The 14,587-nt window shown below is 46.1% G+C and overlaps 1 protein-coding gene across 3 annotated transcripts in view; it reads right to left on the reverse strand.

Moving 5' to 3' along the window:
• The window catches only part of SNCA (synuclein alpha), a gene marked incomplete at both ends in the record, with an annotated part of 64,368 nt that extends 52,328 nt beyond the window's left edge, over positions 1-12,040 (reverse strand). For all 3 annotated transcript variants that reach the window (XM_084262704.1, XM_084262703.1, XM_084262702.1), the window contains 2 exons: positions 6,418-6,459; positions 11,920-12,040. In XM_084262704.1, the coding sequence (XP_084118830.1) occupies positions 6,418-6,459; positions 11,920-12,040 (163 nt within the window). The remainder of the gene's footprint in view (positions 1-6,417; positions 6,460-11,919) is intronic.
• Positions 12,041-14,587: the final 2,547 nt, after the last annotated feature.

Genomic DNA, 14,587 nt, shown 5'->3' on the forward strand with positions numbered 1-14,587 from the left:
CAGAGTGACTCTGTAAATAAGCTACAGCCTGGTAACCCTGGAGCTCTGAAACCCTGGCAATAGGAGAAATAAACAAAATAGGTTTCCGGTCTCATGTATTTAATTACGTACACTGAGCAGTTACAGTGCCTTAAGTGAACACAAGCAAATCAGTTCAGAATGCAGGGGGGTGATACCAAGTAATTAAATGAAGCTGAATACCAGGTTGTTCCATGATCTTAAGCCATTAGTCTTGGTAAGTTTGATGCTTGCTTTGCATCTCGGTGCTGAGAAACACAGTAAAGAACTTCTGCAGAGTTCTCATGCTATGGCCCCAGTGCTTGTGGGCAGAGATGGTCCATTCCAGCCCACGATCCTGGGATGGTATACAATGACCCTGCCAAGGCTAACTTTGAAACTGAAGTTCTAAGACTGACTACAGTACTATGTAAAATTTATTAGCACTGAAATTTTCTTATTACAAACAACTGGGTAAATATGTGATGTCAATGTAAAACCTCTGGAGCAATTCAAAATGAGAACTAGTTACTTTCAATTTTGAACAATAGAGGTAGATGAAAACCACAGGATTGCTCTGAAGTAATAAAATTACTCTTCCTGCACTAAACATACTTTTGAATATCTATTTCAGACAATAATGTTGCCTTAGGTACATGAAGGATTAATTTCCCAGCAAGATCATGGAGCAGATCCTCCTGTAACCTCTGCTCAGGCCCACAGAAAAGGGGGAGGTGATTGATGAGCAGCCAGTACGGCTTCACTAAGTGCAAATCACAACTGAGAAATTTGGTGGCATTCTGTGATAGGGTTACAGCATTGGTGGATGAGGAAAGAATGACAGGTGTCATGTACCAAGACTTGTACAAAGCATTTAACACTGTCCCATATGACATCCTTGTCTCTAAATTTGAGACACATGGATTTAATGGATGGACCACAGACTGGATAAGGAATTGCCTGGGTGTCATATTCAAAGAGTTTCAGTCAATGGCTCAATGTCAAGTAGAGACAAGTGACAAGTGGTGTTCCTCAGGGGTCACTGCTGGGACCAATGCTGTTTAACATCAGCAACAAGAACAGTGGGATTGAATGCACCCTCAGAAGTTTGCTGACAACATAGATTAGTAGGAGTTGGAAGTGACCTCTCAAGATCATCCAGTCCAACCCCCATGCTAGAGCACCATGCCAAGCTGTGTGGTGTGGTCCAACACACTGTAGGGAAGGGATGCCATCCAAAGGGACCCTGACAGGATTGAGAGGTGGGCCCAGGTGAACTGCATGAAGTTCAACAATGCCAAGCACAAGGTCCTGCACTTGGGTAGGGGAAATCCCAAGCACAACTACAGGCTGTGCACAGAACAGAATGACAACAGCCCCTGAGAAGGACTTTTGGGGACTGACTGGGAGGTCAACAGGACTCAGCAATGTGTGCTTGCAGCCCAGAAAACCAATCATGTCCTGTGCTGCATCAAAACCAGCATGACAGCATGACCAGCAGGCAGAGGGAATTGATTCTGCCCAAACCATTGTGATTCACAAATAAACCATAAGTACATTTGGGTTACAGTAAACTGTAAAAATTAAAGATACTCATGGAGTTAAAACAAACACCACAGCATACCAATGACTACGAATGTTAAGAACAAGAATGGTCAGGTGTAAGAATTAAGCAAAACACTAAACTAAGGTTCATAACGTTTGTATTATGTCTTGACTCAGCTTCAGAAAACAGGTAAGTGGTTTAAGTATCAAGGGCTTTTTGGCTCTGATCTTTGTACAAACCAGGGATTTACTTGGATTATCAGGAGATGGACTGCAAATGTGTCATCTTTGATACTGTACATTTCTGGACACTGATTCCTGGGAGATAAGCAAGATTAATTATGCATTTACATTCAAAGGCCAGTAGACATGTTAATTAGACAGGCAAGTCAGATACACAAATCTAACACCCCATTAAAACAGTAAGCAGAGCTGCTTCATCTTCACAAGTTCTGAGAAAGGATGACCTGACAAATAACATGATTTACCATGTGAATCGCAGCCTGGTATCTCCATTTTACAGCGTCTTGATACCACTAAATCTCAAACAATCATGTCACACTTTGTTTAAAGCAAAAAAAAAAAATATCTCAGCCTGGCATTCCAGGGTTTGAAAAAAAAAACATACTGAGAAGTATATTTAGTTGTTTAGCACTCTGAGGTGTGTCAGCTCCCAGTCCCTTCACCAGCAAAGGGTTTTAAACAACAAACTAACAAACTATTCAAAAACAGCAAAAAGTGCAAGACCTTGGAAGTCAGACAGTAAGAAAGAACTGACTGCAAAACTGTGAACACACATTCATTTTGATCTGTGATTTTAGTTTGCATTAACCTGTATCAAACCTCTTGAATAACTTTTATTCACGCAACAATAAAATCACCTCAGGTTCCATGTAATACTAACACCCTTGTATATCCTTAGATCACCAAAACTGGCAAGCTTTTAGTCCTATGAAAAGGAACAAGTAAGCCTTTGCAAGGGCCCTAAAAGGCAGTTTTCATATGAATTTTGATAGAAATCAAATCAATTTAAATCAATGCTAAGACAACTTCAGTAGCGTTTCTTGGTGTCTTCATATTATACCTCATAGCATTGCTACAGTGAACCCAAACATGTTGATATCAGCCTCCTCTGCTTGCCAGAATAACTCTCCATAGATTTAAAATCTATTTATTTATTTATTTGAAAAAAGTCCAAAATCAGTTCCACTATTCATACAGTACCAAGCCCGTACTGTTTCATTTTAAAAACCAAGCTGTCTGGATTTTGCATTAAGTTTCCCTTTCCCTCTGCCACATTTTCACCTGCATGTCCTCTATTAATTTTCCATTTTCATTCAACAGCTAGACTCCTTCCAAACAATTTAACAAGCCAGGCAGAAGCAAACTGTGTCACAGTACCCATTATTCCCAAGCTTTGGGTGTTTCACTTTGTCACCCATTTCCTAAAGTAGGTGAGGAGCAATGACCATTTTGCCTAGAAGTGCCAGTAACTTACCCAAATTTTCTATTCATAGGCGCAGCAGGTAACAGATGTGCTCTCCTTATGTTTGGCTTTGTAGTCTGCTTTGTATCTTCCACAACAAAATTTAGTATCTCCAACCTATCAAAAATTCTATTAATTTACCTAAAGTTTCCTGTCTCACTACACACAGTGCAATCAGACAAAGATAGACCAACAGTTTCTCTCAGGAGGAGGGAAAAGTTGTTCACTAAGCTAGCCAACTGCAGGGCCCCAGTGCTTCAGCAAGCTTCATATGTGTGCAAATGCCCTTGACTTGATTCTAACGCAGAGCCCAGTTTGGTGAACATCACCTCTATTAACTTGCTTGATAGCGCTGTCAGTTGCTGCTCCCACATCTGTGATATTGCATATACGTGCCTCAAATCTCATTCTACTGCAATCCTCTGTGGGTTACGGTAATGATGCCTCTGAATGTTTCTCTTAATTGAGGTCCAGTAAACTGAGATTTCAAACCTCGCAACAAGAACATCCATGCTTAGCCTGAGGCTGAACTCTGAAGGTCTATCGCAGATGTTCTCTTCAGGTTTGTTACTAAAAACAGTCTTGAGTGGATTCTCTATCATTTATTTGGGTTGTGAGATTAAGTACTGCCAAGTTCAGTTTACCTACAGTTGTTTATCCTTTGCATTGGCTTATGTGAGTACAGATGAATGATACAGTGGCTGAACACAGAACAAGAAGAAAGAAGAAACCCTATTCCACTCCCTTACTAATTTGATTTCTAATTTCTTAGGGGAAAAACACGTCAAATTTCTTAACCACACATTTTCTTTGCATCTCCAGAAATCCCATATTCTACAGCAGAAATTCCATGCACTGTGGTCAGCTGAGGCTTTCCTGCACTCTGAAGAAACCAAAGGCTTGCCACTTACTATAAATTGCTGGGTACTGGTTTCAGTTCTTACCTAAAGTGATCCCTGCCAATCTATTTAAAATGCAAATTTACTTTTTCAGTGTAGAAATGTTAATGTCACTATACATGCCTCACATTAACTTCAAAATTTGAAAGTGCTGTTCTACTGAGAGATTAGGCAGTTCCAAAAAACATTTCAAAGCCCTCACAACAGTGAAAAATTCAAATCAGTTCACCAGAACTCTTGAAACTTGTTTTTTTCCTGTAAGCAATTTCTCTTCCCTCTTCCCACCCAACCAGCTCCAAGTGGGACACGCTGATGAGTCACAAGAATCTTGTGGGAATGGAAGGGGTGATGGGGCATGTCCACCCTGCAATGGCAGTGCAACCGTGGGTGCAGCAAGCACATCTCACCTGAAACTGCACTGCTTGTGTGCTGCTTTGAAACAAGACCACAGGCTGGAATGAAGAAGCACCCAAGGCACAGATGATACTTGTTCACACGGAAGTCTCTGTAATAGTTTGAAGTCCTCGCCATCAGCCTCATCAGCTTACAAACAAGGATGCATTTTCCTCATTGGGACAGCACACCTTGTGTCTCAAAGCTTCTTCCATAGCTATAAAAAACCAAAGTTGTGGTACAGGCACCAGTCCTGGAGCCATATATTAATGCCTTTGGCACACCTGTGTTTTCCAAAGCCTCTCCCCATTACTAGGAGGCTTGAGAAATCCTCTTGTGCTCCTGAAGCTTTCAGCAGCCTTCCTATGGCCCTTTAATTTATTTTGATCAACCCTTGACTTCTCATTGCAGCATGATGGGAAGATTGAGAACGGGTAAGGGCCCCAAGGCTTACTGAGCTTCCCAGTCACTGGCAACATCCCTGAGTGGGGCCTCCCAAAGGCAGCTGACTTCCCTGAAAAGAGGGCCCTGCCCGCAGGTGGGCGGCTCCATTCTGCTCAGGGGGAGCCGCTGATGACTCTGACTCTCCTTTGTGCCTTCTCCATGCTGGTCTTAATGCAAGTCCTGTTGCAAGAGGTAGTGGACGTGCCCTTGGTGAGGGTGCTGACAGAGGTTCCTCCTCTCCCATCTCACACGCCTCCCGACCGCCGCACCAGAGCCTCGTGCCCGCTCCGTAGCGGCGCCTGCGAGGGAGAGGCGGGGCTCCTCCCACATCCCTGCACAGTAATGCGCTGCCCGCTGCCCACTCCCCTACACGCTGCATCACGCTGCCTGCCTCCTGGCACAAACCAGGTCCCGGACCTGCCTCCCGGGCAGTCCCCCCGAGCTGCCTGCCCGAGCACAGCCCGCGGGCGCATCTCCTTCACCGCGGCATCCCGGCCCCCACGCCCCGCGGACGGGCGCGCAGGCTGCCACCCCGGAGCGCGGGTCCGCACGGAGATGCGACGGGAGGCGGACAAGCACCCGCAGCCGCGGTGCATCCCCCGCCCGGACAAGCGCAGGCTCCGCCCCTTCCGGCTCGCCCAATCAGCGAGCCCGGGCTCAGCCGCGCGGAGAGCGCCCCGTACCGAGCCGTAGTGCCTCCCCGCCCGTCACCCTGCCAGCGTTCCGCCGTCGTGACGTGACGCTGCGCTGCGGTTACACGTGGGCCAGCCGAGCGGGAGCTGCGGAGAGGCTCTGCTGCGGAGAGGCTCCACTGCGGCCCCACGGCACCCCCGCTACATCCACACTGCATCCCAGCGCCGCTGCGGGCAGCCTGAAAGGCTCACGCAGCTGCCGCCGCGGTCAGCACGGACGCGCTGCTGACCTCGCTTGCCCTAACTGCAGCCGCTCCCCGTGGTTCCTTTCTGCCGAGCTCTTACAGTCCGTGCTGTGCGAAGGATGCGTCTTCTGCGTTGTTTTCCCTCCTTCATTTATCGCAGTAATTCCTGTCTCCTCCACGCCCCTCGGTCCTGCCCGGTTCCAAGCTCCTGAAGCAGGAGTTGGACTCCTCCTCAGGTGCTCCCGAGTCCCTCCACGCTCCGTCTTCCACAGCCCTCCTCCAGTGGCATTCCTCTCCTCTCCTTCCCTGCAGATCCCTCTTTGCTGCCTCCCCAGATGACAAGGAGACAAACCCAGACACCCAAGCCAGCCCACGCCAACCACTATGTAACCTTCTATCACAGAATAACACCTCACCTTTGGCAATAAACAGAAATACCCTCGATTTATCTCTTTCTACAGAAGCAAGTTATTTCCTTCTGCTTAGGAATCCTGTTTCATTAGCCTCCTGGCTCATGCTGGTGCAGCTTGACTTTGATTCAAAACATCCCTCAAAAAGTCCTTCTCACACAGAAGCAACTATATCAAATTTAAACATTCAGCTGTAAAACGTGTTTTGATGAAACGAATGTTGCTTTCTGCCTCTCAATTTGTCCATGTTTTTTTCCTAAATTCATAAATTGGAGTACTCTCAAAAAATTGCACAGTTTTTAACAGTGAAATGGTTGGTTAATGGAATGTAGGGAGGCAGGTGAAATTAAGAGGTAATTGTCTTACCTGTTGTGACACCATGAACAACTCCCTCCTTGGTCCTGGAACCTAAACAAAGAACAATATTAGGTTGAAAATACATGTTCTTAAGGACTGGTTAAGACTTGGTGGATGATAAGGAGGGATGACTAGCTAGATTACATAGAGTTGCATACGGCATTTCCTAAAATGATTATTCAGCCTAAGGGAAAGGGCAAACCCATCAATAAAGAGCAACTGCATGAACATACATTGACTGTGGCAAGGTAGATAATATTGGCAGCATTTATGCGGTTAATTTCTTATATGTATATGCATTGACTTCCTTGCCATCTTCTTAAGCGTCATGTTAATTAAGCCTCCCACTTTGCAAACTCATATGAATGACTGCATGGAAACCATGCTGCTGTTAACATCCTAAGGAGACTCATGTGGAAGATCAGAGCCAAAGTTCCAAGAAGATCCTTAAAACTTCATCTTACGACTCCCCTCCAGACCTCAGTTTGCCAGAGTTTGCAACTGTTCCTGACAGAGAGAGACTTGGAGCTGGTAGTGCTAGCCAGATAGAGACAAAAAATAACCTACATTAAGCAGTAGACAGGATTCAAACATGAAAGTGCCACCAGGGTCAAACCCAAGGTCTGCCGCTGCATCCAGTGTCCCTCCTCCATGTCACAGACACATGTGACACCTTCCTTAGTCTCCTCATACAGAAACTTAGAGCTAGCACTGGGCTGAGAGATAACACAAGACCTGTGCAAACAATGTAACTCTGCCATCCTCAACAGCAAACTAGTTTCTGGCACACCTATGTAAAAATATCCTGACTTTTTACCACCCTGCATGAAAGGGAACACTTTCTCCTGGCTTTGATGGGAAGAGAAACAAATCAGCACATATTGCTGTTGAAAACATAATGCCTGTCTTTTTCCCTACCAGAGCTCTGCTTGTCCTTTTATAATTTGGCTACAGTTCAGGGATTAATACTCATCTGTGTACTAGGATGCTTAACAATGTGCAATTAAGCATTAGAGACAGTTTATCAGTTTAGCCTAGCCTGCCTGAGATAGGATGGCTTTTTTTCTACTACCAAACCAGAAATTACCTTACTTGCAACACAATGTTTTTGTCTGTCATGCAGTGAGACATTATAATTTATACTTCTTTGTACTTCTAACATCTAGATAATTTTAGCTTAACACTATGTATAAAATCATATACAAACCACTAGAAGCAGAAATATATTAGAAGGAAATGTATGAACAGAAATATATTAAAAGACAGAAACTTTTCCCATAGTTTTTTACAATACAATTAGACACCAAAATAAAATACAAGTTCATTCATCAATATGTCTCAGTTGCTGCTAGCACCAACTCATGGACCTGAAGCCATGTATTTTTGTTACTATCAGATCGATTACAGCATTGAAAAGATCTTTTATCTATGGGCTAGAGCAGATTAACCACCCATGATAAATAAGAAGGAAAAAAATGCTGCATCAAGTAAAACAACATGAAGAGGTTAAGCGGCTTAGAAACCTTTCCCCTCCTTTACTCTGACTTTCTCTTTCTATAAAGCTTGCTTTATCTCAGTGAAAATATCTGCCATTGAAAGAGTTGTCCATTTCATTATACATAAGGTATTAATGTGTAAGGACTTGTTATAGTACTTTGGTTGTCAATCTAGTGGCACCATGAGACCTGGGGAAGCAAAGCACTTTGAACACATGCTGGAATGGAAGCAGATGATGGTTCTACTGACTTCTAGAAAGTGACTAAACACCATTTCAGGCTTACAGTGTGTCTATACTTAACATTAATGATTTTAAATGTGTCAGTAGACCTGGCCAGTATCTCGTTCATCTTGTTGAAGCTAGTGTCTGCAAGCCAGCCCACTACTCTATGGAAAACTGTGAGAGGCAAGGGCTGAGTTCCCTAGGGCTGCTAAGAGCTGGATGTGTGGCAGAACTCCTTGAGGGCCTCTGCAATGCGGGTATCTCCAGAGGGACACACGCAAGTTGACTCTTACTTCTCTTACCCTGATGTAACACCGTGACAACCACAGTTTAACACAGAAATGCTACTCACTTTCTGCTAGTAGAAGACAGGATTTTCTTTAGCAAAAGCCCAGCTAACAGACCCATACAGAACAGAGATCCGCTAACGGGCAAAGAACCAGCTAAGGGTTATCCCAGACCTTACAGCAACGTTTGAGCTCAATTACTATTTGCCCCACTTCTGCACACGTGCGCGGAAGTAGCTGTTTCTGCAGTCACAGCTACAACAGGACCCAGAAGTACACTAGGCTTATAAGTACAGCAGCTGAATTCTGTAGGATCTGACTTGTGGCTGGCAATGAAGGAAAGCTGATCAACCCCATTGTTTCTGAGAGAAACAAGCTGTCTTTCATTTCAGCATTCCCAAAACATCCATAATATTGCTCATTATACCCCGTGTAACAGGTAAAATGAAGGAATCAGAGTAGGGATAATACAGAGTCCAAGGAATGTAATGCTGACCTACACTCCTTAGATGATGCAGGAGCAATAGTAGCACAGGGTAATACTATTTTTCCTTGCTGGAATAGAGGGAAAAGCCAAAGCCAGAATTTTTGTCTTTCTCTAATTATTAAAAAAGCAGTAATACAATAGTGTCTCTTAATTGCATTATCATCGTTGTCATTATTCTTAAAAGAAAATTTCTATCATACACTCATTCTGGGTTTTTTGAGAGACAGACTATCTGTAGCAAGCTATCCTTCAGATATGGGTCACTTAGTAAGAGACAGTTAAAGACAGTAGATATAAGTCCAAATAAGAGGAAGGAGAAATCACCATCTAAGGAAAACATTTGCCCATTGTTCCACCAGACAGACCTTGCATCCCTTGACTGCACCACTGTCTTTTCCACTACCAAAGGAAAATAAGAAACCTTATGAAAAGAGTGCAGCAGAGGAATTGGGATGGTCTTGCCAAATAGGTCATGACTGCACTGTTCTACTCCAGGGCTATGTGCCAGTTAAGCACAAGGAGTTGTAAACAACTCATCTGCTAGCCACCCTGCTCCTAATAAACTATTTCTTTGTTCTGCTGTTAACAGCACTCTTACCAGGTAGAATTCTGTTACAATCCTTCACATGATATCTAAGAGCAACCTGGACAGGAAAGTCCAGATGTTTTCTATATGTACTGATTTCAATGAGAAACAGTATGACTTAGGGGATCTGCACCAGACTTTGCATCTTTTTAATTCTCCACCAGCAATGGAAGGCTGAATGTTATGGAGCTGACTGTTGAAACTGAAATGATTAACAGGTTCCCCTGAAACCAATGCTGTTAGGTTTTGGGGGATTTTTTGCAAGACATCAGGCAGCTTTCACAACATAATCTGGCCATGAAGCTTGTATCTGAAAACTCAACTACAGAGATAGGGAGGGAGAAACCTTCAGGAGCTCTAATGCAGCGTGCAGCTCTTCTCCTCAGCTCATAAAGGGGTTTAACCTTTTGCATCACAGCCATTATCAGACTACAGGACCAAGCGATTATCATGCCAGCCTCTGCTGATGCTGCTCAGAAGGGCCGGCACTGCCGCGTCCTTGGGAAGCAGGCAGAGAAACACTCAGCTCCTCATTCCCTTCCACCCTCCTTGATCCTGTTGAAACTTCAGCTGGGAAAACTGTGGCTCCCTACAAGCAAAGCATGGGCAAGCACACACCCAGGCACAGGAGCTGCCAAAGCTCCAGGAAGAGACAGCTTCCAGCCAAGGGCTTTTTTACCTGTGTGACTGAAACTGGGCGTAGAGCTCTTTCTGCCCTGAAAAGCAGGCATCTGCTGTGGGAAGGATCCTTCACCATTGCTGCATTCACATGTACGGGTCTCTATCACAGCTCAGGGTTGTGCTGTCCTCAGTATCTTTGTATTGAAATAAATAGCAAGCTTGCCCTCCAAAGTTCAATGTCAGCAAAAGTGTCTCTGAAGACATTAAGAAATCTGTTGCCTCTGGAAGCAGACTTAGGTTCAAATATCATTACAGTCTGGAGAACAGGTCAGACGCGAAGATTAATACAGTAGACGACTGGGGTTTCTAATACAAATAAATCAGTGGCTCTGGAAACACAGTCAAGAACTACAAGGAAAGAAAATTTAAAAAAGATAACCCTACCACTGAAAAAGCCCTCTGATATGAAGCACAATGTACAGTGAAAGAACATCTATTTTGATATACTGAAAATGAGCAGACGCTCATTTTAAAATAGACTCCTCTTACAATTAGTGTTCAAAATGACTGCCATCTCTGTTGGCAAGAGCACCAAGCTTTGCTATGGCTCAGTGGAGAAAAGTGTATTCCAAATGAGTAGTCCAAACTATTTGGAGCAGAAATAATTTGTTACAGACTGGTAGTAGCCCGCAAGGGCAGAGGGAATCCTGAAAAGACATCAGAATTGCAGGGACCTCGGTGCTCCCATTTAAAAGAAATGCCTCTAAACTCTGTTTAACTTCTCTCTGATATCTGTGCACATCTCCCTAGCTACACAACACGTCCATTACAGAATTGACCTGCTACAAAAATCAGTAAAAAAGGAAGGACATATAGAAAAGAGTATCTTTTTCCCTCCATTATTTAGGACACCAACTTGGTTTGATGAATTAGAGAAATAAATCCATAATTATTTTTGTAAATAACCACTTATTCATATAGTCTTGGCAGATTCCTTCCTGTGAATTTTTCATGGCAGCATTAGCAAGATAGTCCTCTGAAGCCCAGTAACTGCTAAGTGAAGATGATGACCACACACTTGAAGTACCAATCTGGGATTTGAAAAGAATTTTATCCCTGGCTCTGTGTGGCCTAGATAAGTCACTTAACTGCTTTGCTACCTTGGGGTCTACCCGCTCTACATCATTAACTATGGTGGCTCTTTCTTGAGAAGCCGTGGAAAATATCTGCTGTGGATACGCAACAGTAAGTACGGAACATGAAGTTAATTTCAAAAGATGAGGAGGTGACACTTTACCATACAAGATGTTGCTGTCGACATGCCAAAGAAAAGCATGGCTTATGCTCTGTTCCTATATTAACCTGTCAAATTTCTTCTCTTACAATCCCTCTTAAAACCCATGTGTTCTATGGGATGCTGTGAAGCCACCTTCCACTTCAGATCTACAGCTTTTTTTTCACATTTATTTTCACTCTGCCAACTAGCCCTTCAGCCCTAACCTAGCAAACTTCTCAAACAGACTGCCAACTAGCGAGCTGTGCTGCAAGGCACTTCTTGTGGCATGGCCTCCTTCGGCACGGCATTAAAGATGTGGCTCCACATAGAGCTCATGCACCACAGCGACATAAAAACCAACATTTGCCTTCAAAGAACTGGAGCTCTGGAGGGCACAACTCTCCTCTTCTTTGCTTTGCAGTGTTGTCCTACGAGTGATTACATTATTGTTTTTTGCAGAACAGGTCTGATGAGGATCCAGCAGTGAATGTCAGGGTACATCACCCAGCAGCGTGCTCTCTGCTGCCCACCTACCCACATAGAGGACACCCTCTTTCGTCTTTCCTGCCGCTTCTGCCACACCCTGCTTGGTTTTTTCGGCTGCTGCTACGACTCCCTCCTTCGCCTTGGAAAGCCCTTTCATGAACACATCCATGGCTGAAGAATTTCTTCACGCAGCTCTAGAGGGAAAATAAGACAGTATACTTTCAGAAAGATTTTTTTCCCCAGCTTTTCATCCCAGAAAGGGGAAAAAAATTCAAACCAAACAGGATGACAATTGCTTAAAAATTGTATTATTTGTACTCCATATTCTGTAGCTTTCATCCACCCTTCTGTTAGCTATACACAAGCACCTCTCTGTATGTAAGGTTGCACTCAGTATTTTAGATAAAAAGAGCAGGGAAACAACTAAAAAACCCCAAGGAGTATGTTGAGATGAGTCACCTTTACATTTTCTCACATGCTGCTGTACATAGCAAGTTAAGCAGTGCTGCAAGTGTGGATCCCGCAATCCAAGAAAGGCTTGGGGATCCTGTTTCCACAGAATCCTGCAGAGAGGTTGCTGGTAACACAGCTCTGGTTGGAAGATGGATTCATTGATAGGATGAGTCCCCTCCTTGCCTACCAGAGCATCATTTCCTCCAAAGGGCAATTCTGTTCATGTGCTGATTGCAAGATTTAGTCCAATGATTTGATGACACTCCACCTCTCATCCAGAGGAAAAAATGCCTTAAAGAAACACTAGCAACCTAACAAAAAACCAAAAAAGAACAAAAAACTCCAGCTGCCTCTTAAATGACAAATGTTCGCCTGCTTTAAGAAACTGCCATTACAACCCAGCAGGACCGGAGCAAATAAAAGCCACTGCTTTTCCAGTAGTCCAGCATTTTGTGCACAGTCCACATCATTCTTGGAGTTTTACTGAATGGGTTCTTTGCATCCTTCAGGACTGAAAAAAGATTTGACTAAAATGCCAAAGCCAGAACGCAAGGTTTTTAAAAGCACTGAGCTAAAGCTACCCAGGGAGTTCCGCGGCAGCTACACAACCCAACGCGACACTGCAACTACTAAGGCAGTAATTAAAAGCAACAAGTCAGGGTCCCTTCAACGAATCTGTTATCGATAGTCCTTTCTCTTCCCCCACCCACACAGAAGAGAAGTGCTGCCTGTTAATTTCTTTTCTCTGCCAGAGGCTGAGTAGGAGGAATGGATGTCTAGGAAGGCATCTGGGCTGCTGCAGCTTTCTACTAACTCGTAACGGGCGTGTGAAGAAAGGCAGCATTCGTGCCTCAGCCAGACTGCCCACAGTACCTGTTACCCTGGGGCTGGGGGGCAGCGCCCCCGGGGAAGGATGGGGGAAGGAGAGGGGGTGTGGGGGGGAAGGCCCCAGCCCTAGGGACCCTCTGGCTCCTACACCAAGGGGGTCCCCAGGCCTGTCCCCAGGCAGGGAGCAGTGCCGCTACCAGGTGCGAGGGCATCTGGGGACTGAAGCGGGCGTATACCGAATAACGCCCAGGCGCCTGCAGAGGGAGGGAGAGAGGTCAGGGCGCACGTACGGGCAGGGGCACCTCCCGCGGAGGGCAGGGAACCCGCAGCCTCTGGCTGACACGCCGACGGCACAAGGCGGCCACCGCACCCGGCTTCCCCCCCCCGCCCCGTGCCCAGGGGACGTTCAACAGGAAATGCAGCTATATTACAAAAAAAAAAAAAAAAAAAAACAAACCAGGGGCAGATTGTATGTATTTAATTCTATGTGTGTGTATATGTACGTACACACAGGCACCCCTGCGGCTGCACACAGAAAGCCCAGCCCTCGGCAGTACAGCCGCGGAGCGGAGCCGTTCACGCCCGCCGCGCCGCTCCCTCCCCGAGCCCGGAGCGCCCCGGGGGCAGCCACCGCCGCCCCGCAGCGGAGCGGCCCCCGCATCCGCTACCGGAGCCGGCGCCCACCCCTGCCTTCCCCGCCACTTACCGCCGGCCTCCTCCGCCACCGGCAACCGACCCGTTCCGAGGAGGTGTGGGGCGGGAGTGGGGGACGGGACGGGGAGGCGGAGGGCGACGCGCGGAGGGGCCCGAGGGGAGCTGCCCCTGCTGGCGCCACCCCCGACGGCAGCCCCGCAGGCGGCGAGTGCGAGGGAGAGGCAAGAGCGAGGGGTAGAGAGAGGATGCGCCGCGGGAGGGAGGGAAAGAGGGAGGGAGGGAGGAGCGGAGGGATGCGGGGAGGCTAACGCCACGCTTCCCCGCCTTCTCTCGGCCCACCCAATGCTGGGGTTTGCGCGGAGGGGCTGCGCATCCCCCCCCCCCCTTCCTGCCGGGATACCTGCGCCCACCCACTCTCTCGCGTCCTCCGTGGGAGCGAGTCGGGAGGCGTGATAAGCTGGGAGCACTTGTTCCATCGACGCAGACCAAGAGAGGAACAAGAGTACAAGGGAAACTCGGTTCCCCTGTGACTCCATCTCACACCCACTACTAGCTGAAAAGACTGGAGCACCACCTCTTAGCAGAAGCGTGAGGAAGCTGTTGATGGTGACTGCAGGACACCTATGTTTTACTTCACCTTTCACTTCACTGAAGCCTTAGCAAATCTCCCCAAGCATCTAGTGGCTTTTTCTTCTACCTCCAGAGCTTTGGCCTTAAGTGTCTGGAGCTCAATGCCAGTGTTCTCACAAAGTTCATGACCCCACCTCAATTTTAAGTATGG

The sequence above is a fragment of the Gallinula chloropus genome (genome assembly GCF_964237585.1).
Source record: "Gallinula chloropus genome assembly, chromosome: 4".
NCBI lineage: Eukaryota > Metazoa > Chordata > Aves > Gruiformes > Rallidae > Gallinula > Gallinula chloropus.